Source organism: Falco biarmicus, chromosome 1, assembly GCF_023638135.1.
Source record: "Falco biarmicus isolate bFalBia1 chromosome 1, bFalBia1.pri, whole genome shotgun sequence".
In the NCBI taxonomy this organism is placed as follows: Eukaryota; Metazoa; Chordata; class Aves; order Falconiformes; family Falconidae; genus Falco; species Falco biarmicus.
The window spans coordinates 11,223-36,573 of record NC_079288.1 but is presented as its reverse complement, the minus strand read 5'-3'; the positions used below and the strand labels follow the sequence as shown (position 1 = coordinate 36,573).

The 25,351-nt window shown below is 51.1% G+C and overlaps 1 protein-coding gene and 1 long non-coding RNA gene across 3 annotated transcripts; both read right to left on the bottom strand.

Moving 5' to 3' along the window:
* Positions 1 to 1,597: 1,597 nt before the first annotated feature.
* LOC130143951 (endoplasmic reticulum-Golgi intermediate compartment protein 3-like) lies at positions 1,598 to 21,222 on the bottom strand. The gene is given in 9 exon segments (XM_056326935.1): positions 1,598 to 2,245; positions 3,673 to 3,770; positions 4,337 to 4,443; positions 4,626 to 4,683; positions 6,333 to 6,498; positions 7,647 to 7,740; positions 11,554 to 11,576; positions 11,578 to 11,668; positions 21,176 to 21,222. Coding segments are annotated over 8 exon segments (720 nt in total). The 5' UTR covers positions 11,652 to 11,668; positions 21,176 to 21,222; the 3' UTR covers positions 1,598 to 2,145.
* Positions 15,862 to 19,043, bottom strand: LOC130143952 (uncharacterized). 2 transcript variants are annotated; one of them, XR_008819937.1, is made up of 3 exons: positions 18,749 to 19,036; positions 17,269 to 17,375; positions 15,862 to 16,108 (listed from the first exon to the last, which is right to left on the bottom strand). It is a non-coding gene; the product is annotated as an uncharacterized LOC130143952 (long non-coding RNA). The 2 variants fall into 2 exon arrangements; XR_008819939.1 differs by lacking the exon at positions 15,862 to 16,108 and adding an exon at positions 16,115 to 17,138 and having other exon boundaries at positions 18,749 to 19,043.
* Positions 21,223 to 25,351: the final 4,129 nt, after the last annotated feature.

The window sequence follows — 25,351 nt, the reverse complement described above, 5'->3', positions numbered from 1 at the left end:
GGGAAACCCGTGTGGTTCCCGGTGGGGAGAAGCGCTGGGGCCTCCGCTGCCTGCTGCGGGGAGCGGGAACTGTCTGCCCCGGCTGCAGCGGAAGAGGAGTGCAGAGAAAATACGTTTCTGTTTGCACGTTTTCGCCTTTTCTGGAGACAGCGCCCCTTGAGAGCACCTCCTTGGTGGGGCAGCGGCGTCTTCCACTGGATGGCTCGAGGTCACGTCTCTTCATGGAACGCGCGGCCTGTGCCTGCGGGCGGGGAGGCAGGTTTCAAAGCCGGGAGCAGGCCAGCGGGCTGCGATGTGAGTGGGCTGGTGGCACCGAGGGGTGTGTGGCAGAGGGAGGGTCTCAGCTGGTGTCTAGGCAAAGAGGGCCCGTGTACCCTGATACCCTGAGTGTCCGGTTGTTTCACATGTAATCCTGCAAGGGGGAGTTTTTCAGTGTCTTGAAAGTGCGTAAAACTGCATAAGCCTGCATCTGGGACACTTGCTTCCTGCCAGTGATGTTACTGAGATGCAGGGATTTCCACGTCATTCTGTCTGGGTGGTGTTGCAGACCAAGCCATGTGGGCTGTGATTGCTATGTTGCATGCCAAGGCCTGAGCTACAGCTGCCAGTCGAGCAGGAGCTGCAGTATGGACCTCAGAGGTACAAGGTAGGATTGAGCAGGAGGACTAGGCTACATGAGTACCCATGTCTTTCTGAGGCAGGTGGTTGTTCAGAGCCTGCAGTGTAAGTGCATAGGGAAGGGCAAGTCAGAATAAGTGCATTATGAAGCTGATGGACCATTTCACCCTTCTTCATATGGGTAGCACAGGTAGCGTAGTCCTCCCTACACCACGAAGCTCTGAATCCTGCTGTGTAGAAAGTGATCAAATAACAGCAAAATATTTTATGTGTCAGGGTGTGGTACCAGAGTTTTCCTGTGAAAAATGGGTGAGTATGTGTTGTTTTGCATGTGAAGTCCTTGTAGAGCACTACAGACAAAAAAATGGAAGGGATCTTTGTACTGAACATTGGGGAGCTTTGGCTATTTCTCTCCCTGTCATGCATGTGATCCCTGTGATTTGTCCTGCAGCAGTGCTGAGATAATCATGGTTCCCTGCAATCTCCTGTATGAGAGGAACAGCTGTGCTGTGGTGTACGTGCTAGAATGAAGAAAATGAGAGTAGTGTCCTCCTTGCTGCATGTGATAGGGAACGTGCTGTGCAGCCTTGCAGTTGGGGCTATCCTGATAGACTGGGCAGAACTAGTAGCAGAAGTACGCAAGAGCAGCTCGGACAAGGGCTGGCAGCCAGAGACAGGGGAGGAAGCAGTGCTCTCTATTGGGGTGTTGGACCACACGTACAGATTGAGATGTGGATTGTGTAGGTCATGTTGAGTTTCTTAAGGCAATGATGGCTTAGGGCACAGTGGCAGAGGCAGTGGGTTTTAGTTGTGTTCCTAAGAGCAAGCTTTGTTGATTTCTGCTGAGATGCATAACCTTGTACATGTGGAGGAAGCTGCACTGCTGCTATGGGAATGGAAACATTTTTTTCCTAACGTTCAGCCCTCCTCCTGCTGCAAAGGCTGAGACTGAAGACCAGAACTGTTGATCATAGCTGAGTAAGAGTTTCCATGCCTTTGATTTAAACCAAAAAGTGTAGGTGTGAGTATACAGAGGGAACAGTGTGGTGTCTTGGAATGTCATCTACCAAAGGCTGCCTACAGGTCAGCATTCCCCCTTTCCATCTGTAGTCTGCAGGTCATGGGTTACTACTCACAGCTCCAGCAAGGACGTTGCAAAGCTGCCCATTGATCAAGCTTTCTGATCAGGACCAATCAGTGTCATTTACCTTCTCTTCTCTGGTCCTGCTTCATGATGACCACTAAAGGTCTGAGCATAGTAGCTTGTAGTTCTTTATGGCAGTGCCTGGCCGTTACGTGATTTGCTAAATATCTGTAACTAACACAGCAGACCTAAGTATAATTGCTGAAATTATTACTGTAGTGCCTAGAACCAAGTGAGAAATTGCTGAAAATGTCTCCAGGTAACAGAGAGACCTATGTACAGTACCTATAACTGAAGGCCAGCAATCACTGCTGAGCACCATTCTTCTGGCAGGCCACAGGTAGTCAATTATTGGCATCCTTACTTCTGGGGAGGACGGGTACTTATTTTAGGACAGAGTGATGGGCCAAGTATCCAGTCAGAGACAGCATTTCCTCAGGAGAATGTGGGGCTATTCCAGGACAGAGTGGCAGACCAGGTTTCCTGCGAAAGGCAAAATGCCTGATCTGAGAACAGGCTCCAAAATGGTAAGAGAAAAAACCCCAGGTAGCCAGTTAGCAGCAGCATTTCTTCTGGGGAGGGTGGGCAATTTTTCAGGACAGAATGATGGGCTAGGCATCCAGCAAGAGACAGCATTTTTTTGGGAAAGTGCAGGACTACTCCAGGACAGAGTGGTGGAGCAGGCCTCTTGTGAGAGGCAGCATCTCACAAGTGGGAGAACAGGCTCCAATATGGTAAGAGAAAAATCTCCAGGTAACCACTGAGAAGCAGCATTATTTCTGGGGAGGGCAGGCCCTGTTTCAGGCCAGAGTGATGGGCCAGGTGTTTAATCAGAGACAGCATTTCCTCGAGGGAATATGGGACTGCTCCAGGACAAAGTGGTGGATGAGGTCTCCTGTGAGTGGCAGCATCTCCTTATGGGAGGACAGGCTCCGACATGGTAAGAGATGAAGACCCACGTAGCCAATAATTGGCAGCATTGCTTCTGGTGAGGGGGAGTTCTCGCACGTGATTGGTGGCGCGCTGCTGCCACCTGGCGGCCAAAGTTGGATACTGCAGGCATCCCGTTGTTAGCGTGCTGCTGCTGCCAACTGGCGGCCAAGTATTGGTGCTGCAGCCCTGGCGCCGCGCATACGCGGTGGCGGCTCGGCGCTGCCGGCCGGTGTTCGCGGCATCGCGACCCCGCGCTGCCTGCGGGGTGGTGCCGCGGCGCCCGCTGCTGCCTCACGGTAAGGAGCCGCTGCCGTCGAACGAGCACGTTGCCAGCGCGCGCTCGGCACGGGAGTACGGAGCTGCAGCGCCGCTGTAGCCCCGGGACAAACGCAGACACTGCGGGTGCTCGCTGCTGCAACGGCCCCACCACTAGCGAGAAGCCCACCAACCTAGAGAGCAGGGGTGCGGAGCGGCTGCGCCCCGCCACGGTTTCAATTCCCTCTCGCTCGGCAACGCCACGATTCTGCCCTTGTGTGGCTCAAACTTGCGCTCCTCTGCGCCGGGCCGTTTCTGCGCATGCTTGCCTCGAGGCCCCTACGCACCGGCGTCGGGCCAGTTCTGCGCATGCGCTGTCTTTCTGTTCCGGTAACGCTGCTGCGCATGCGCGCATCTCGATTGCGTCACACACACCCCTAACCGGAAGTCGCGGCCTCCGGCCAGTTCTGCCCATGCGCTGCCCTTACTTACGTGCCCAGTTACCGCCACTACCCGTGCGCCAACACAGGCTCGGGGGTGAAGGCAGCCCCAGCAGGCCTGCAGAGAGGGACTTGGGATACCAGTGGGTGAAAAAATAGCCACAAGCCAGCAACCTGTGCTCGCAGGGCAGAAAGCTGACCATATCCTGGGCTGCATCCAACGGAAGCATGACCACCAGGTCGAGGGAAGCGATTCTGCCTCTCTGCTCTCGTGAGACCCACCTGGAGTACTGCATCCGGCTCCGGAGTCCTTGGCAAAGCAGGTCCAGAGGAGAGTCACAAAAACGATCAGAGGGCTGGAGCACCTCTCCTAAGACAGGCTGAGAGAATTGGGGTTGTTCAGCCCAGAGAAGAGGCTCTGGGGAGACCTTACTGTGGCCTTTCAGTACTTAAAGGGGGCTTATAAGAAAGATATGGACAAACGTTTTAGTGAGGCCTGTAGCTATAGGACAAGGCATAGTGGTTTTAAACTGAAAGAGGGTAGATTCAGACTAGATAGAAGAAATTTTTTTATGATGAGGGTGGCGAAACACGTGGAGAGGTTGCCCAGAGAGGTGGCAGATGCCCCGTGCCTGGGAACATTCAAGGTCAGGTTGGACAGGGCTGTAAGCAACCTGATCTAGTTGAAGATGCCCCTGCTTCCTGCAGGGGGGCTGGACTAGGGGGCCTTTCAAGGTCCCTTCCAACACAAACCATTCTATGATTCCGTAAACTACCACTGTCATTCCGGCCACTATGTATTTCTATATACTTGAGGAAGTTGAAGTCGTTCACAACTGAAATTTTACTCTGAAAGTTCTGAATTGCCTTGAAATTCTCAAGAGCTTTTCTCCAAAATATCCCTTCCAGAGATACTGATATTCAAGTCCTGGATCGAACACCGTACCTGAAGTTGTTTTAGAGCAGGGCAGCAAAGTTGTGTAGAACAAGTGAGGCCGAGAGACTGCCCAGACACATCCTCCTCCATGTTCTCCCACACCCATGTGGCAGCACCTTCAGAAAACACTTTTCTATTTGTTCCCGATAGTTCTAAACATCTCTAACAAAATTTCACCAATGTCCTCCCCCCTGAAGCAGTGCTGCTGTTACCACAGATAGAAATGCAAAGATGTTCAAAGGAAATGGTCTGAAACACTTGGAAGCTAAAGGTCACAATAAGCAGGAAAATACTTTACCATGTACATGAGACTGTTGGAAACTTTTTCCTGGTGCAAAGTGGAAATTCCCAGCTACCTGCAGGAGACAGTAATCTTTCATTAAAAGGCCTGAATCTATATAAATAAAGCAGTCATACCGGCGGTTGTATTTTCAAATTTTTGTTTAAATGAGATAGACAATAAGCAACTCATTTTCATAGGTGACAATACCAGCAGATACTGTCCTAAAAGAGATATGAATATCCCCTCTTCCTCACAGGCAGTCATATGGAAAGCCATAATCACATACTGATGTTGATTAGTATACAACTGTTCTATGCAGAGTATTTTAGCGGACATAAAAATGAGAAGAAAAAGGAATCAAGTCTACCGGGAGGGAACTAACTGCTGCTGTAGGAAATAAAAAGGTATTACAGAAACGGAGTGGAGAAAGTAACTGGGAGGGTGAGGAGTCAGGGTAAGAAAACCCTTAATACAATAAACAACAGTGGTCCTATGTATGCATCCATGAAAACAAGCTGTGTTCAAAAATAAAGCACTAAACCTACCACCAAAAAAACCCCCACACCCCAAAATCCCCCCAAAGACAAAATTTATTAAAATTTTAACCTTGAATATGAAAAGGATATGGATATTAGACGTCAGTCCTCCCTGACACTTGCTAGCAATCATACACACTCTCCCCTGGAAGATTTCAATGCATCAAGCTCACATGCTACATTACACCTTTGAATGTCCGTGCAAACCTATCACATACGTTAACTGCGGACCTGATGAGAATGGAGATGCGCAGAAGTCTAAGTGCCTAACAATGGCCCCCAGAAATTTCCCTATTGACACCCACCCTTGGACCCTTGCTACCCACAGCACTCCCCTTTGAATCTTTCCTGCTCATCACACTTTGTGACAAAGGGTCCTGTAATGGTTCAGCACCCATGATGATGCTCAAAACATGATGTCTGGCTTCACGAGCGAGTGGCTGGGGTGTGTTTGGTGGGTTTTTTTGGTTTTTTTTTTTTCCAGAAATAATGTTGTCTCCAGGAATAGTACACAAAGATGTAAAAAAACCTCCAGATTTTGAAATAAAAAAGTAAAATAAAAAAGATTAGCCTGGGCCTGACTGCTAGAATGTACTTGGGTACGTAACGTGCACGTCCAAGTGCTTTGAGCTCGGTAACCTGCCAAATGACAGGGTAGTTACATAGTCATCTGGTGTATCTTGTACTACATTTTCATACACCAGTTGCAAAAACCATCTCTTTGAGCATCTTCAACCTTGACAATCAACTCCAATATTCTTGCTTCCACTTGTTTTCTAAAGGAGGAACATTTCACTCCTTCCACAATTTGTTGGTTACTGTTATCTCCAGCACCCACCAGCGGTCTCTGTTTTGAGACTAGAGGGGCAGGTGGGACAACCTAACCTCAAAGAAGCTGCCTCTCCCCCTCCAGAAACCTTGGTAAAAAGACTCACTAGCTAGATGGTAGAAAAAGCTAAGCTTCTCCAGCCAACCCGCCTCATGGAACAGAGAATTAGCCCCTTCCCACCCTTTTCCTGACCCTCCTACTGAACCCCTCTACAGGCACAAGTACCTCACTGAGCCCAGGGGTTATTACAGTCCTGTGAACACTTAAAGTTGGAAAAAAAGAGCAGAATGCCCCGACTGTGCCTTCTGACGCTCATCAACACCATGCAACAGGCTCACGGCAAAACCCATCTCTCACCTTGTTGACCACCAGGAAATGGTACACTTGGCAGCCCTCGTTCTTCTGCTTTTGCATTTTCTGGCTAAATCCTTCCCTCTTGCACTGCTCTACGCTATCCGTGTTCTCGAAGGCCCAGCCTCGTCACCTGTATGCTTCTCTGACATTGTCACAAGTATTGCAGCACCTGCAAGAGCACAAACATCATCTTATCATCTTTACAACGATAAAGAGACACTCCAGCTCAGGACTCAAATCCCTGGTGGATTTTATTTCAACAAATCAACGAAGCAAACTTCAGGAGCTGGACATTGAAAGGTGGTCTAATGCTCCTGAAGGAGCTTGAGCTTTCTGATGTACTTTTTGAGATTTTGGCACGAGGATGCAAGCTGTTTTAATGCAGTGCTTCAGTCTGAAGAGGGCTTTAGTTGTGCATTCAGACAGCCAAGTCAACCCTCGGCAAAGAAATTTGCTACAGAAACGACATCAGTCTCCCACAGTTCTGAGCAGCTTGGAACTTCCCCATGTGAACAAAGCATCTACCTGTTTCTATTCCTCCCTTCCTCAGTTTTTAGGGAAAGACCACCAACATCAGAGGCAGGGTTAACGGCAAACTTTCTTCATTGCTCTTCTACCTCTGGACAACATCTCGCTCACCAGAAAAAACAATTGTCTGTCTCGGTTCCGTGTTGTGCCGGACAAAACAAAAAGTTGAAGGCTGGAATCATGAATCCCTCAAGATGGAAACACCTCTGGTGAGGGATGCAACTTGACAGATGTGACAAACTAAGTTACTACAGAGACAATAATAGCAAAGGATAGTCCAGAACCTGTGGACTATCACGAATCTATTCTTACACAAATTTGCAGGTAGAAGGAATGGGAAACACCGAATGACACCCATCATTTGTCTGAGTGATAGGTGTCTGGTCTTTGCTCCCATAAGGATGCAAAGCCTGCAGCAGAAGTTGCAGAGAAGGCAAAGCCATAACCGGGTTTTATTCCGAGACAGATCACAGAATGGTGAAATAATTTATACAGCTCCCCTCTGGACACCAAGTAATCCCAGAAAAGGTTCTGTTTGCTAAGGTACAATCTTTGCACTACTGTCCTTAAACAGGCACGCAGACAAAATAGACAACCTAACCCTACACGCTCTTAACAATCATGAGTGCAGCATAGGCATACTAAAACACAACAGCTCTCACCATTCTACGAACAGGTGCCCAGGAGGATGTCACTGCATGGACCTTCACAGACATTTTGAAAAAAAACCCCAACACGTATGCCACATTAACTGTACCGATTCAAGCACTAAGAAGATGTAAAGGTTACCGAATGTCCTCTGACTCTGCCCTGTAACAGCTTTCACAGCGATCGTCATCCAAAGCATTTGGATCAAATACCTTTTGTTCTTCTTTCCCCAGTTCTAAGACAAAAGAGGATTCAAAGTGATGAGGGACGTCTAGAAACACGATCTTGTACTTCTGCTCTGTTCTACAGAAACTGTTCTACACATGAATGAAATTATTTTGTGTCAGAATCTGCGCATCCTGCACCTGAAGCTCACCTGAAAGAATGCACAGAGCCTGTTGAGCTGCAAAGTAGAGATCAAGAAGCAGAGTAGCATTTGTCATCTGAAGCACACCCTCCACAGAAAGAACCAGCCACCTGAAAGCCTTGCTGGAGTGCTGATCAGATGTTACTTGCACAAAGGCTTTGTTAAAACTTTGTCTAAAGCAGACCCAAACAGCAAATTGCAACTGATACAGGACCTGTTACACAAACAACATTTTAAATAGCAGACAACAGCGCATAACGCATAATCCTGTCCCATGATACGTAGGAAACACAGGTATGCATTTCTGTGGAACTAGATCAGAGTGGGAACCTCCCAAGCAGAAAACTAACACTCAGTCCTCCAGAAAAACGATGCTGACAATGCACACACATTAACCAATGGCTTACTAGAAATCTCCAAGGAATTTCTGTCTTTGTCATGACTTTACAATTCTGCCAGTGTCTGTGCCACCTGTGTGTTGAATGCGCACCCACAGTACAGCTGGGGCACAAACTCACGGAGTTTTATGTTTTTAAGTGTAGAAGGCTGCAGAGGGACTCGTAAAAGAGGAGATGAGAGCTGGTGACAGCTGAAACCTGCCAAAGGGCAAAACATGCCTCCAGAAAACTCAAACAGGACCTTTTTTTTTCCAAGAACCAAAACAAATACGTAAGGTCTGCAAGCTTTGGAGTTCGGAATAAGTGAGCCAAGGAACTGCATGTCTAAAATTTTCAGAAAAATGGGTTCTTATTAGAAGAGGCCCCTTAAAACCAGGCTGTTTCACTCACAAATCCTGAAGGACAGGACCAAGTCTGCTGTATTACAAAAGCCCTCTAATGCTCACTGTCTAGGCACCGCCGCACTACCCTCTTATGAGCCTCGAAAAGGTGGCTTCTTGGATAACTAAGGCCAGGGCAGGTGGTAAGTCAGACACTGCTGAGGGGACAAAATGTTACCGGGACCCTCTTGGTTGAGATTGGGAGGTATAGCAGGTGGACAAAAGTGAGTATTAAAGACATCTGTATTAGCCACAGAAAAAAAGAGATTTTAATTAGAAAGTATGAAATATGCATGAAAATCAATCATTAACCTCGCTTCTTTATGGTAGTTATGATCAAGCAAATAAACACTTTTAGGAAAATATACCCATTCTTAAACCACTGTATGAGACTTACTTTCTACAGCTTACAACATTCAAACAAGTTGAAAGTACACTTAAGAATTCAACTAGTATGGGTTTTGATCCTGTAATTACACTAAAAGATAGCGTCAGGAAGAATGCAGCTTAATAATTCCTATGCTTTGTCAAAGCCATGATTCCTGCCATTTGAACAAGAACACCTGTACAACACATGGAATCTTTCAAGATACAGCAACTAGTAACAGCTTTCTGAATGTAATCGGTAGCTGCCTGTCGAGTTATCTCAGAGAGCACCCAGAAGTACTGCACACAGCTTGGATACTATAAAGAAACCGCAGTAGATAAAACCCCACATGCAATGTTTTGTGCTGTTAACATGGTCCTCGACTTGCATGCAGATATGACACATGACGCTGGAAAACTTGGCCCATGTTAAAAGGAAGAAAACAGTAAATAAAAATAATAATAAAAAAATAACATATTCAATCCTCTGTGGCCATCCAATGGAAATTAATGAGATGACATCCCAGAACAGAATGCAACCTACCATAGAAATCATTAAGCTATTAACTATTTTAATGTAACGATGATCAGGAAAAGCCTCCACATACTACTCCATAATATTTAGGTATGCTTTACTAAATTTAAGGTTAATGTTAAATAAAATGTATTTTTAACTAAGAAATGTAAAGTCCCGAAGCAGCTAAGTGGCAGAACCAGGCCCCGTCCCTAGCATAGCCCTAATCCAAGGCTGGTTTAAAACCCAGTCCAGTTAATCAGTGGGAGAACAGAGAAGCAACAGATGATCAATCTGTGGACACAGGTGCTTTCAGAAACACAGGCGGTTTTGGAAAAATTGGTGCATGTGAATAGGAACTGCTCTTTCAAAGACTAAGCGCGCTTGAAGGAGCATGTGAGTTAAAGCAGGCAGAAAGAAGATCACGATCCAAGGAGGAGCTTGGAACCGAGGCAGAGACTGGAACCGAGCAGGTGAATCAACTGGGACAGAGTCAGGTGATGGATTCACAGAACTCACAGGACCAAAAGAAACTCCTAAAAACTTCAGACATTGACTAATGATCTGATAAGCGTATATAACCTACGCTGTATCCCTTGGTTCTCTGTCACCCACTGGGGTGGTGGCCCAACTCTGAGTCATGACTAAAGCAAGCCCAGCGGTAACCACGTCTGTGTGGATTTTTCCTTTACCAGACAATACTGCTATGGTTGCCATTTAAATAACTGACTGAACATCAAGTGTTACTAACAGAAACTGATAATCATAGAGTTTCACAAAGGTGGGTGGACACTTCCAATCTAACTTGCCACATGTGTGGTGGAAATCAAACTAGCCATATCCTTTTTCCAGACAGCAGAAGAAATTGCTCGTTGCATGCAATGCAATTTGATCGCTTTCAAAATGCCTCTCCTGGATGAGACTGTTTGCTCCCTGCAAGTTTCTCTTCCTCTCCATTGATAATATAATGAGCGAGAGCAACGGTTCAGACCTAGTAATCCCAGCGGAGGCTGGCAACACAAGTAAGGCAGGAGGCCCATATGTGGAAACAGAGAATTGGGTACAAAAAAGCAGGGTTTGACCCCAGACATTACATTTGTCACGCCACAGCCTCTGAATACAGAAAGGCTACTAAGTGACACAACAGTAAGAACGCTATCACCTCACTTCTGTGACACCAGGAGAAGGTCTCGTACCTACCCACTGTTCAGTTCTTGGCTTAGTTTAGCCTTTCAGCTTTAAGAACAGAAAAGCTAAATCTGAGTTACAACAAATCAGCAAGTTTAGTTCATGCCAATACACAAAACTACACTATCTCCCAGAAGAGATAACAAAGACCTCACGTTTTAGAAAGACAAAGTCTTGCAGTATTACCGTTAGACTGCAACACTACCAGAATCGTTCCCGGTTTGTATTGAAGTAGAACAGTAAGCCATAGCATGTCAAAAAATACAGAGGAGAGGTTTATGTAGCCAAGGACCACTTACTCCAACTTGTAACTGATAAATCAACTGAAATCTATTAATCAGGTATGCATTAACACACACAAAGCAAACATAGTAAGACACAAGTTTAGGCTTAAGGGTCAAGTCAGCGGAGCCTTCCCTGGAGAGAGGCTCTTTCCTCTAACCAGCTCGTCCCGTTTCTCAGCCTCCTAGGATTTAAAAATGCAACCAAAGTCAAGTTTTGCCAGAGCAGCTGCTTGATTTCTAGTAGGAAAAGCCTATTCACTCAGCAGCTTTGCTCCTGAAATGCACCAATGAGTCCTTGTCCCAATTTCAGAGGGACCAGGCAAAGACTTGCCTCGCAAAAGTACCGAGTATAATATACACACACACACACAGAGGAGCTTGTCTGATCTACCAGTGTAATAGACTTGTGTCCTATAAACTTTTCAATAGTTTGTGGTGTTTAAAACGCTGTGAATTCAGCCGTCCCTTGTTCCCATGAATCTCATAGCAGGCATACGGTAATGGAAAGACTATGAGAGCATCCATCCAAGAATGACAGAATAGCATCCTACCGTGTCTCTCTGCTTCTGGAGTCATTGGCAGCTTTATCCAAGCGCTGTTTAAACGGCTTGTGCTCGACGTCCTGCTGAGGCTCTCCTGCTCCGTCCATGGCATCGATGCTCAAATCTGAAAGCAGCGAGCAAGGAAAGCGGTCTATGAACACACATTTGTTATGGCCTGTGGCAAGGCGAGAAAGTGAAAAGACAGAATCTTTCAGCCAGCAGGCTAAGAACGTGCCAAACCGGGAGAGCATGTACAGCTAGTGTCAAGTGACCGACAGGGAATAAAACACACGGTGCAGCACGCTAAACGGCCCTCCCAGGTACGGGGTTTGGTTTGGTGTTCAAGAAGGACAGTTTCCAACTTCCAAGAAAGCGTTACCCTGAAAGGTAGACGCGCTTAAGGCAAAAAGCCAAAAGCAAACCCCTCAAAGCCCAGAACCATTCTCAGGAACACAGGAGTTAAGCCTAAAATTGGTTGAAAACTGCCTCCTACCTCTTCCCCTACCACCTTTCCCCCTTCAACATCAGCACATTTCCTGGTGATCCCTTTTCACAAAAAACATTGAGGTCTGTCATATCGGCTTGGTGCCGAAGCACCATGATGCGCTTGCTGTCTACATGCTCTTAGAAGGCTTATAGCTTCTTCGCACACAACAGCCAAGGCTTCCAGTCTCTCCGGCCTTCCCACGCCCTGTGAAACGGGAGGAAGGCAAACACCGATAACATCTCGCAGGGGTCAGGAGGGAGTCAGGATGTACTTCAGTCAGAGCCCAACGCCTTACCCAAAGGAATTACCACAGCAGAACAAGAGGCAGGAGCGATCAGTAGACAGGCAGATAACACGCACAGCAGCGATACCCACGTCAGACTTGCAGGACGCTTCCAGTCACTTCACCCCGCCACTTTGTTTTGAATTTAGTTAAAAGGTAATCAGATTCTTAACGCTCATTCTGCTTTTAATAACTTCTGGAGAAAGGCTAACACGTGGCATTGGCATTACAGTCAGAATTACAGTATAAAAATCACGGCAAAGCTGTGCCTTGTCAAGCGGCTTCCAAAGCAGGCTCTGGAGCCTTTCAACGAGACGGTCAAATCTGGAGTCCCAAGGGAACTCTGTGCCAGCTCCGTCAGTACGGCTGAGCTCTCTGACAAAGTACACCGCCATACAGAAACGTAAGTGGGTTTATACCTCAGGCTCATTTACAGTCCAGAAAAATAATACTGCCCAACCGGACGCGCTGCTTTAAGCGCCTAGCAGGCCCGGCTGCGTAACCACGAGGGACCAACAATTCCTCCCCGGCCGTTGCCCGAGCCGCAGCGCAGCACTCGGAAGCAGCGGGCACACGGAGCCTCGCGGGCCCTCGGCGAGTACAAAGGTTATCCCTCCGTAGTCAGCAGTCCGACTCACAAGCACAAGGCACACGTGGAAAAGTAACATCTCGACTGACCTTCAGTTCCGCTCCCCTTGACTTGTCAACGTACGATTCCAGATGAACCTAGGGACAAAGGAAAAACAAAAGGCCCCCGTTTCACTGGGAAGCAAATCAAAAGGCCTCCTCCCCTCGGCTGCTCCGGCCCCGGAGCTGACTGTCACGACACAAGATCAGCCAGACACCTGAGCTGCTGCTGCCTCCCAGCCCTCCCCGGTAGTTAAACGCTTGCGGAGAAATCAGCAGTCGGGGGCGACGGGTGGGGATTCCGCTACCGGCTTTCTTTTCTTTCTCTGGCCCGCTCGCAGGGGCGGGAAGAGGCTCCTGAGCCACCCACCCCCCCCGCGACAGCGTTACCGCAGGCTCCGAGGCAGCCTCTGCGGCCCGCGGGGGCCGGCAGCCCCAGCCGGCTGCCACGGCTCAGGCCAGCGGCTGGGGGAAAGACAAAGCCCCGCGCAGAGCTGCGGCGGCTGCGGCGGCTGCCCGGGCAGCCCAGAGGCGGCGGGTGGGCGGCGGGGCGCCGCGGGCCGACTCCTCTCCCGGGCCCCGCCGCCACAAGGGAGCACCGGGGCCGCCCCGCCGCCGCTCCTCGCCGAGATAGCGGCGCGGGTCCGAGAGACAAAAAAAAAAAAACCACAACCAAAAAAAGGCAGCCCCGTGAGGAGCCCGCTGACCACCGTCACTGCCGGGGAGACGAGAACCGCCGGCAGCCCCGCCGGTCCCGGACCGGGCCGCCCGCCTGCCTCAGCCCGCCCGCCGCCGGCACCAGGCGCTCCCTGCCGCGGCCGAGCGCCGGCCCGCCACATCCCCCCCACTCGGCCGCTGCCCGCCGACCCCCGCCCGCCCTCAGCCCGAGCGCTCACCCACCGCGCCGCCGCACGTCCCGGCCCGAAACTCTTCCAGGCTCCCGGCGAAGGCTCCGCACCTCCACGGGCACTGCAGCGCGCCGCGCGGGCCGGAAATGAACCCACCTTCCGGGGCCGTATGCGTAGCCCATACGTACGAGGCCGGAAGCCCCGCCCCTTTGGCGTCACGTCGTTTCTGCGCATGCGCTGCCCGATTGTTGGAGCGCTGCTGCCATCTAGCGAAATATAAATGGGTACTGCAGCCGCCCTGTTGGTGGAGCGCTGCTGCCACCTAGCGAAATAAAAATGGGTACTGCAGCCGCCCGGTTGGTGGAGCGCTGCTGCCACCTAGCGAAATATAAATGGGAACTGCATCCGGCCCTGTTGGTGGAGCGCTGCTGCCATCTAGCGAAATATAATTGGGTACTGCAGCCGCCCGGTTGGTGGAGCGCTGCTGCCACCTAGCGAAATTTAAATGGGTACTGCAGCTGCCCGGTTGGTGGAGCGCTGCTGCCACCTAGCGAAATATAAATGGGAACTGCATCCGGCCCGGTTGGTGGAGCGCTGCTGCCATCTAGCGAAATATAATTGGGTACTGCAGCCGCCCGGTTGGTGGAGCGCTGCTGCCACCTAGCGAAATTTAAATGGGTACTGCAGCCGGCCCGGTCGGTGGAGCGCTGCTGCCACCTAGCGAAATATAATTGGGAACTGCAGGCGGCCCTATTGGTGGAGCGCTGCTGCCACCTAGCGAAATATAATTGGGAACTGCAGCCGGCCCTGTTGGTGGAGCGCTGCTGCCATCTAGCGAAATATAATTGGGTACTGCAGCCGGCCCTGTTGGTGCAGCGCTGCTGCCACCTAGCGAAATAAAAATGGGTACTGCAGCCGGCCCTGTTGGTGGAGCGCTGCTGCCATCTAGCGAAATATATTTGGGTACTGCAGCCGCCCGGTTGGTGGAGCTCCTTTCCTGCTATTTTGTGACTTGTGTTGGAAGTGCCTGGCACCAGGTTCTAGTATTAAGGCAGAAAGCCCCAGGGCCTCGTACCTCTGGGTGGCTCATGCTGTGTCACACCAGCTGTGGTGCCTTCCCGCTTTACAAATGCAATCAGTTTTGGCAAGCTTACAAAACTAGTGCTTTATCAGGAAGGTGTCTTTGGGTTTCAGCTTACCCCTTTCCACTTTTCATATGCGTACATCACAAGAAAAAGAAAGGGTTTTGCTTCTCAGGTTTGCTCCAGTTACTCGGCAATTCAGGCATGACCACAGCAGAGCTGTTTTCCTACAGTCTTTTTTGTTTCCAGAACCCTCCCTCCCCTCCCTAGAGAGGGCTATGTGCAGGGCAAAGCGGACACTATGAGTAGGGACGACTGAGTAAAGTTACCAAAGGGCACGTGGTGCCTTCCTCGAAGCAAGGGACTGATTTCAGTTTTTCTATGCTTGGGTGACTTTTGCAGCTCAGAGTTTGGTTAAATCTACTCGTGGGGCAGCACTTTAACATCTGTTGAGTGATTTCATACTGGACAACAGCAGCCACAGCAAGACAAAAGTCTCCTCGGGGACAGACATGATAGCAGACTTCGTGTGGGCTGACCTCACCTTTTGCTTGCAACCGGCACCTTATTTTGCAAAGGAATCTTTGAAACCCTCTTTCTTTGAGACAAGGGACTGTAAGGGCCAAGGGCCAAAGCAGCCACGCTGTAGCCTGGAGCCTGACGGTGGCTTCTCAGGTTCCAGCAATGGCTGTGGAGCACAGCTCTTGTGTCACCAAGCAGAGCGCCTGACACCCTGAAGTGCCTCGGCGCCCCAGGGGTGTGAAGCCTCTGTCTGGGGATCAGGCAGCCTCCCACCACAGGTCTTGCTGAGCTAAAATGACTCTGCAGAGGCTGTAAAATTGTCTCGGAGTGCTCTGCTGCTTAAGATGAAAGTGCTTCCGATAGCTCAAGCTAGCCCACCGTCTCAGCTCTTAGGAGCTGTACCTCCATATGCAATGGGAAGAAGTATTTAACGCAGTAACTCCAACCCTCGGCTTGGCACCCAAACCCGTAGATCAAACAGTCCATTTATTCTTATTATTGGAAGTCTCCTTCCTCCCCTCCAAAGCCTGTCGTGCTTCCCTCCCTGGGCGAGGGCCCTACTCGTCTCGCATATCCAGCAAGCAGCCTCTCGAGTGCAGTTTCCACAGGCACATCTTCTTGATCTGGCAGGCCAACGTAGGTATCTAGCGTCTGATCGTCGATACCGGGATCAATCGCACAGAAAGCAGTCTTCAGATCATTTGCCTTCCCCTCTCTGTTCCAAAACAACACAGTCACCATTACGTTGTGGTATGTGAAAAGAACATTTACTTACTTGTGTCACACTGAGAATCCATGTTGCCCAAAATGCAGAGCAGAGATGTCTTTTGATACAGTCATCTCTGCCTCTACTAGTATCCCGTTGTTAAACACATGTGCAATAAAGACTGGTGAATGCTAAACGTCAAACTGACCGGAAGTTAAGAAATCTTAGATTCATGATAACCTGGGAAGACCTTAATTTCACTCTATTGTGCATTGATATCCCTTATTACAGAACTGTACTTCTTGCTAATTCAGTGCCCACGTTGGACAGGATTTCACTTCACAGGCACCTGCCCACCTCTGGCGTTCTCCTCGGTGCTCGGTGTGACACCAGACTTTTTTTCAATGCAGTAATTGCCTCTTGTTTTGAGGTGGAATTATTTCTCAGATTTGCACCAGTTGTCCATCCTATTTGCTCTTCCCACTCCTCAGAACCAGTCTCTGAAGATGTACAGGATTTTACTGCTATTTTTGGAGAGCTGAGGAGTGTGGATAACTGGCTAGCTGAAAAAGTTCACATAAACATAGTCTAGCTGGCTGGACAAAAATGCGCATCGCTCTCAGCTTATCTGAAGTAAAGCACAAATACACTGTCTTTGGCTGTTCTTGTTACACAATAACAGGAAGATTTCGGTGGGAAAAGAATGTTGCAGGTGGGAACAGAAAACTACAGAAGAGAAACTAGGGGTGGGCTTGATATTTAGGCAACTCACCAATAATGAGCTTAACTTTTGTAATACGTATGAGCTAATTATAACAAGGCATAAAAGGTGACTGTAAGGTACAATAAACGAAGTCTGCTGATCACTCATATTGATTGACTGTGTCTTCCCTCCGTCGCGACAGAGGAGCACTGTACCGAAGGGGATTAGTGGTACAACTGATCTCTGCTCGCTGTCTGCCACGCCAAAGTTCTTTGGGTCGGGGACTGCTGCTCGCAGTGTTCCGCAGAGCCGGGCTCAGCCAGGTCTCGGCATTCACTGCAACGGGCACAGCCCTGTAGCGCAGGGAGGCCTGCGCTGGCCACGCACACTGCGTCCACTGCGGGGTTCCCTCTGCACGCGCGGTCCTGAGCTACTGTCCCCATCAGCCCCTTCCCTCCATACTTACAGTAGATCTCCCAGCTTGTTCTTCAGCTGGCTCAGATACTCCTGCTTCTCCCTGACATCCTGGCTCCGGGGCTTGGCCACGAAAGCTTCAGCGCTCCCCGCCTCCTCCTGAAAGAAATTACAGCTGTGTTAGCACCGAACATGTGTTCCGGTCTGCACAGGAGCTGCCTCTCAACGTGCACGAAAATAACGCGGCTCTCCTAGAAATGGAATTTCCATGTGAAAAGTGGAAATAGAGAGAAAGAATATGGGAAAAACTCCCATCACAGAAAAGGCACAAGCTTGCACTGCCATTGTCTGCAGAGGGCCTTCAGGTGTTAGAGCTTGTGGTGGGCACTCCAGCTTTGTTAGTCTGATAAACCTAGCTAGTCTAATAAAACTAATTAATCCCTAATTTAATCGCATTCTCCTGAAAAGGAAAGAGCCAATCCAAGAACTAGTTGATGCAAGCAGGTACAGCACTGAAGACCTCATTGACTACATATCCTTATTCAAAGAATTAAACTGACGTTACTTAGGTTTTAGGGATTAAAGTAGAGATTTAATTAAGGATTACATTTGTTTTAGGGATTTAGGGATTAAATTAGGGATAGGTCTTTTGTGTGGGTCTCGCAGTACTACAAAACACATCTGTCAGCACCTTTGCAACTTGTCTCGAGTGCTCCAGGGTGGAAAAAAAATGGGACTCTCTGAGAGGTTCTGCCCAACAAAACCAGAAAAGGAAAGATCTTCCTTGGAAATACCTTTCAGGAATGGCAGGGAAAACAGTTCAAGCTTCTGGAAAGGCTGAGGAAAAGATGTCAAAGGATCAAAGAAATGCTACTCTATCCCAGAGAGAACCTCTGGATACAGTCGTGCTTAGTATGACGTGAAGAATTGTTGCAACGCTTCCTTGTCCCTGTATCATTGCCTGCTTCCCCCATGTGCTGGGGTACGGTGCAATGGGACATTGTGAGTTGAATGAACTTCCTCATGCCACAAGAAGCAGTCATTCCTTACAATGTAGTCTTGCTACTTAGTCATTCTGGCGCTTGTCTGCATTAATCTCGTCAGCAGAGAAGTAACCCGGGAAAACCCAAATACTGCTCTGCTGGACACTTCCCGGTCACGGCCACCAGTACCGGGGCAGGGAGAGGGGAGGAGGATGAGGCTTTTCAGCAGCAGGAAGCTGTTACTTTGGCTTGGCCATATAGCGCAGCATTAGCAGGGGCTCGAGCCCACTAGAAATACCTGCATGTCCGGTGGTTCACGCGGCATCATTGTAAAGTGTGGCTACTTCAGCTATGTCTTCAGTATGCTCACCGTTTCAGCTTTTCTAGTGCACCTGAGTTTCCCTGGCTTTAAAGTTTTCAGTGTTTACACTAAGAAGAAGGTGAATATTGAAGACACCGGCCACGAAAGTAATTCTCCCACCTTCCTAATGGGTATTTATTACCAATTAATCTCAGTGGAAACAAGCAGTGAAGAAAGCTTCCACATACCCATGCAGGGAAGCCATTTCCCTCTCTTAGAGCTCCCGTTGCTATTTCTTCCAGAAGCACATCCACCAGCTGACTGCTGGTCTTCCCCTCAGCCAGAGAACCCCACTGGTCAGCTCCGCCTGGAAATCACCTCTGCAACAGCAAAAAGACACCGAGCTGCTAGGAGAACGTGCCCACACATACTGGTTTTGTGTGAATCCCACTAGGAGCCTAAGGATAGATACAGATCTCCAGGCATGTGGTTGGTCTCCTAAGCTGTCTAAGGCAAAATGGAATACCCTGCAAGCACCTCTCAGGCCACTCCTAAAAGCCTTGGAGAAAATGGGGTGTTGCAGGTGGGCTTAGGGGTTGGGGTTAGGGGTGTGGAAAAATCACCCTGAGGTGGGGGGAACTCGAGAAAATTGCGTCCTAACGGAAGCATAGTATTACGGAAAGCTTTTTTTAGGGTAGAATACAGCTATAGCCTGGAGGACGGTTGGCACGCACACAGTCTGTATCACCACAGTTCCCTAAGCAGCAGCTCAGCGCACGCCGACAGCGGTGACGGAGGACGCGCTGAAGGCAAAAAGCCAAAAGCAAACCCCTCGAAGCCCAGAACCTTGCTCAGGAACCCAGGAGTTAAGCCTAAAACCGGTTGAAAGCTGCCTCCTACCTGTTCTCCCGCCACCTTTCCCCCTCCAATGTCAGCACCTTTCCTCGCGATCCCTTTTCGCAAACAAAAGACGGACGCCTGCGGCCTCAGCTCGGTACCGAAGCACCACGATGCGCTTGCCGGCTGCATGCTCTCTCACAAGGCTGACAGCTTCTCTGCACGCAACAGCCGAGACCCTGTGAAAGGGGAGGAAGGCAAACACCGATCACGTCTCGCAGGGGTCAGGAGGGAGTCGGGGTGCGCTGCAGTCAGAGCCCAACGCCTTCCCCAGAGGAATTACCGGGGCACAACAAGAGGCAGGGGCCATCAGTAGACAGGCAGAAAACACGCACGGCAGCGATACCCACGTCAGACTGGCAGGACGCTTCCAGTCGCTTCACCCCGCAGCTTTGTTTTGAATTTAGTTAAAAGGTAATCAGATTCTTAACGCTCATTCTGCTTTTAATAGCTGCTGGAGAAAGGCTAACACGTGGCATTGGCATTACAGTCGGAATTCCAGTATAAAAATCACGGCAAAGCTGTGCTTTGTCAAGCGACTTTCAAAGCAGGCTCTGGAGCCTTTCCACGAGACGGTCAAATCTGGAGTCCCAAGGGAACTCTGTGCCAGCTCCATCAGTACATCTGAGCTCTCTGACAAAGTACACCGCCATACAGAAACGTAAGTGGGTTTATACCTCGGGCTCATTTACAATCTAGAAAAATAATACTGCCCGACCGGACGCGCTGCTTCAAGCGCCTAGCAGGCCCGGCTGCGTAACCACGAGGGACCGACAATTCCTCCCCGGCCGTTGCCCGAGCCGCAGCGCAGCACTCGGAAGCAGCGGGCACACGGAGCCTCGCGGGCCCTCGGCAAGTACAAAGGTTATCCCTCCGTAGTCAGCAGTCCGACTCACAAGCACAAGGCACACGGGGAAAAGTAACATCTCGACTGACCTTCGGTTCCGCTCCCCTTGATTTGTCAATGTACAATTCCAGACGAACCTAGGGACAAAGGAAAAACAAAAGACCCCCGTTTCACTGGGAAGCAAATCAAAAGGCCCCTTCCCCTCGGCTGCTCCGGACCCGTAGCTGACTGTCACGACACAAGATCAGCCAGACACCTGAGCTGCTGCTGCCTCCCAGCCCTCCCCGGTAGTTAAACGCTTGCGGAGAAATCAGCAGTCGGGGGCGACGGGTGGGGATTCTGCTACCGGCTTTCTTTTCTTGCCTTTGCCCGCTCCCAGGGGCGGGAAGAGGCTCCTGAGCCACCCCCCCCGCGACAGCGTTACCGCAGGCCCCGAGGCAGCCTCTCTGCGGCCCGCGGGGGCCGGCAGCCCCAGCCGGCTGCCACGGCTCAGGCCAGCGGCTGGGGGAAAGACAAAGCCCCGCGCAGGGCTGCGGCGGCTGCCCGGGCAGCCCGCAGGCGGCGGCGGGTGGGCGGCGGGGCGGCGCGGGCCGACCCCTCTCCCGGGCGCCGCCGCCACGAGCGAGCACCGGGGCCGCCCCGCCGCCGCTCCTCGCCGAGGTAGCGGCGCGGCTCCGAGAGACAAAAAAAAAAAAAAAAAAACCACCCAAAAAAGGGCAGCCCCGTGAGGAGCCCGCTGACCACTGTCCCTGCCGGGGAGACGAGAACCGGCGGCAGCCCCGCCGGTCCCGGGCCGGGCCGCCCGCCTGCCTCAGCCCGCCCGCCGCCGGCACCAGGCGCTCCCTGCCGCGGCCGAGCGCCGGGCCGCCACATCCCCCCGACTCGGCCGCTGCCCGCCGGCCCCCGGCCGCCCTTCAGCCCGAGCGCTCACCCAGCGCGCCGCCGCACGTCCCGGCCCGAAACTCTTCCAGGTTCCCGGCGAAGGCTCCGCACCCCCACAGCCACTCCAGCGCGCCGCGCGGGCCGGAAATGAACCCACCTTCCGGGGCCGTATGCGTAGCCCATACGTACGAGGCCGGAAGCCCCGCCCCTTTGGCGTCACGTCGTTTCTGCGCATGCGCTGCCCGATAGTTGGAGCGCTGCTGCCATCTAGCGAAATATAAATGGGTACTGCAGCCGGCCCTGTTGGTGGAGCGCTGCTGCCATCTAGCGAAATAAAAATGGGTACTGCAGCCGCCCGGTTGGTGGAGCGCTGCTGCCACCTAGCGAAACTTAATTGGGTACTGCAGCCGGCCCTGTTGGTGGAGCGCTGCTGCCATCTAGCGAAATAAAAATGGGTACTGCAGCCGGCCCTGTTGGTGGAGCGCTGCTGCCACCTAGCGAAATATATTTGGGTACTGCAGCCACCCGGTTGGTGGAGCGCTGCTGCCACCTAGCGAAACTTAATTGGGTACTGCAGCCGGCCCTGTTGGTGCAGCGCTGCTGCCACCTAGCGAAATATAAATGGGTACTGCAGCCGGCCCTGTTGGTGGATCGCTGCTGCCACCTAGCGAAATAAAAATGGGTACTGCAGCCGGCCCGGTTGGTGGATCGCTGCTGCCCTCTAGCGAAATATATTTGGGTACTGCAGCCGGCCCTGTTGGTGGAGCGCTGCTGCCACCTAGCGAAATAAAAATGGGTACTGCAGCCGGCCCTGTTGGTGGAGCGCTGCTGCCATCTAGCGAAAGATATTTGGGTACTGCAGCCGGCCCGGTTGGTGGATCTCTGCTGCCATCTAGCGAAATATATTTGGGTACTGCAGCCGGCCCGGTTGGTGGATCGCTGCTGCCACCTAGCGAAATAAAAACGGGTACTGCAGCCGGCCCGGTTGGTGGATCGCTGCTGCCATCTAGCGAAATATATTTGGGTACTGCAGCCGGCCCTGTTGGTGGAGCGCTGCTGCCACCTAGCGAAATATAATTGGGTACTGCAGCCGGCCCTGTTGGTGGATCGCTTCTGCCACCTAGCGAAATATAAATGGGTACTGCAGCCGGCCCTGTTGGTGGATCGCTGCTGCCATCTAGCGAAATATATTTGGGTACTGCAGCCACCCGGTTGGTGGATCGCTGCTGCCACCTAGCGAAACTTATGGGTACTGCAGCCGGCCCGGTTGGTGGAGCGCTGCTGCCACCTAGCGAAATATAATTGGGTACTGCAGCCGGCCCTGTTGGTGGATCGCTGCTGCCACCTAGCGAAATATAAATGGGTACTGCAGCCGGCCCTGTTGGTGGAGCGCTGCTGCCATCTAGCGAAATATAAAAGGGTACTGCAGCCGGCCCGGTTGGTGGATCTCTGCTGCCCTCTAGCGAAATATATTTGGGTACTGCAGCCGGCCCTGTTGGTGGATCGCTGCTGCCACCTAGCGAAATATAAATGGGTACTGCAACCGGCCCTGTTGGTGGAGCGCTGCTGCCCTCTAGCGAAATATATTTGGGTACTGCAGCCGGCCCTGTTGGTGGAGCGCTGCTGCCACCTAGCGAAATATATTTGGGTACTGCAGTTGGCCCTGTTGGTGTATCGCTGCTGCCACCTAGCGAAATAAAAATGGGTACTGCAGCCGGCCCTGTTGGTGGAGCGCTGCTGCCATCTAGCGAAATATAATTGGGTACTGCAGCCGGCCCGGTTGGTGGATCTCTGCTGCCCTCTAGCGAAATAAAAATGGGGACTGCAACTGACCCTGTTGGTGGATCGCTGCTGCCACCTAGCGAAATAAAAATGGGTACTGCAACCGGCCCGGTTGGTGGAGCGCTGCTGCCACCTAGCGAAAGATATTTGGGTACTGCAGCCGCCCGGTTGTTGGAGCGCTGCTGCCATCTAGCGAAATATAAGTGGGTACTGCGTCCGGCCCTGTTGGTGCAGCGCTGCTGCCACCTAGCGAAAGATATTTGGGTACTGCAGCCGGCCCGGTTGGTGGATCGCTGCTGCCATCTAGCGAAATATATTTGGGTACTGCAGGCGGCCCTGTTGGTGGATCGCTGCTGCCATCTTGCGAAATATATTTGGGTACTGCAGCCGGCCCTGTTGGTGGATCACTGCTTCCACCTAGCGAAATATATTTGGGTACTACAGCCGGCCCGGTTGGTGGATCGCTGCTGCCATCTAGCGAAATATAATTGCGTACTGCAGCCGCCCGGTTAATGGAGCGCTGCTGCCATCTAGCGAAATGTAATTGGGTGCTGCAGCCGCCCGGTTGGTGGAGCGCTGCTGCCACCTAGCGAAACTTAATTGGGTACTGCAGGCGGCCCTGTTGGTGGAGCGCTGCTGCCACCTAGCGAAATAAAAACGGGTACTGCAGCCGGCCCTGTTGGTGGAGCGCTGCTGCCATCTAGCGAAATATAAATGGGTACTGCAGCCGGCCCTGTTGGTAGAGCGCTGCTGCCACCTAGCGAAATATATTTGGGTACTGCAGCCGGCCCTTTTGGTGGAGCGCTGCTGCCACCTAGCGAAATAAAAACGGGTACTGCAGCCGGCCCTGTTGGTGGAGCGCTGCTGCCATCTAGCGAAATAAAAATGGGTACTGCAGCCGGCCCGGTTGGTAGAGCGCTGCTGCCACCTAGCGAAATGTAAATGGGTACTGCAGCCGCTTGGTTGGTGGAGCGCTGCTGCCGCCTAGCGACATATAAGTGGGTACTGCAGCCGCCTTGGTTGGTTAGGGTTAGGGTTAGGGTTAGGGTTAGGGTTAGGGTTAGGGTTAGGGTTAGGGTTAGGGTTAGGGTTAGGGTTAGGGTTAGGGTTAGGGTTAGGGTTAGGGTTAGGGTTAGGGTTAGGGTTAGGGTTAGGGTTAGGGTTAGGGTTAGGGTTAGGGTTAGGGTTAGGGTTAGGGTTAGGGTTAGGGTTAGGGTTAGGGTTAGGGTTAGGGTTAGGGTTAGGGTTAGGGTTAGGGTTAGGGTTAGGGTTAGGGTTAGGGTTAGGGTTAGGGTTAGGGTTAGGGTTAGGGTTAGGGTTAGGGTTAGGGTTAGGGTTAGGGTTAGGGTTAGGGTTAGGGTTAGGGTTAGGGTTAGGGTTAGGGTTAGGGTTAGGGTTAGGGTTAGGGTTAGGGTTAGGGTTAGGGTTAGGGTTAGGGTTAGGGTTAGGGTTAGGGTTAGGGTTAGGGTTAGGGTTAGGGTTAGGGTTAGGGTTAGGGTTAGGGTTAGGGTTAGGGTTAGGGTTAGGGTTAGGGTTAGGGTTAGGGTTAGGGTTAGGGTTAGGGTTAGGGTTAGGGTTAGGGTTAGGGTTAGGGTTAGGGTTAGGGTTAGGGTTAGGGTTAGGGTTAGGGTTAGGGTTAGGGTTAGGGTTAGGGTTAGGGTTAGGGTTAGGGTTAGGGTTAGGGTTAGGGTTAGGGTTAGGGTTAGGGTTAGGGTTAGGGTTAGGGTTAGGGTTAGGGTTAGGGTTAGGGTTAGGGTTAGGGTTAGGGTTAGGGTTAGGGTTAGGGTTAGGGTTAGGGTTAGGGTTAGGGTTAGGGTTAGGGTTAGGGTTAGGGTTAGGGTTAGGGTTAGGGTTAGGGTTAGGGTTAGGGTTAGGGTTAGGGTTAGGGTTAGGGTTAGGGTTAGGGTTAGGGTTAGGGTTAGGGTTAGGGTTAGGGTTAGGGTTAGGGTTAGGGTTAGGGTTAGGGTTAGGGTTAGGGTTAGGGTTAGGGTTAGGGTTAGGGTTAGGGTTAGGGTTAGGGTTAGGGTTAGGGTTAGGGTTAGGGTTAGGGTTAGGGTTAGGGTTAGGGTTAGGGTTAGGGTTAGGGTTAGGGTTAGGGTTAGGGTTAGGGTTAGGGTTAGGGTTAGGGTTAGGGTTAGGGTTAGGGTTAGGGTTAGGGTTAGGGTTAGGGTTAGGGTTAGGGTTAGGGTTAGGGTTAGGGTTAGGGTTAGGGTTAGGGTTAGGGTTAGGGTTAGGGTTAGGGTTAGGGTTAGGGTTAGGGTTAGGGTTAGGGTTAGGGTTAGGGTTAGGGTTAGGGTTAGGGTTAGGGTTAGGGTTAGGGTTAGGGTTAGGGTTAGGGTTAGGGTTAGGGTTAGGGTTAGGGTTAGGGTTAGGGTTAGGGTTAGGGTTAGGGTTAGGGTTAGGGTTAGGGTTAGGGTTAGGGTTAGGGTTAGGGTTAGGGTTA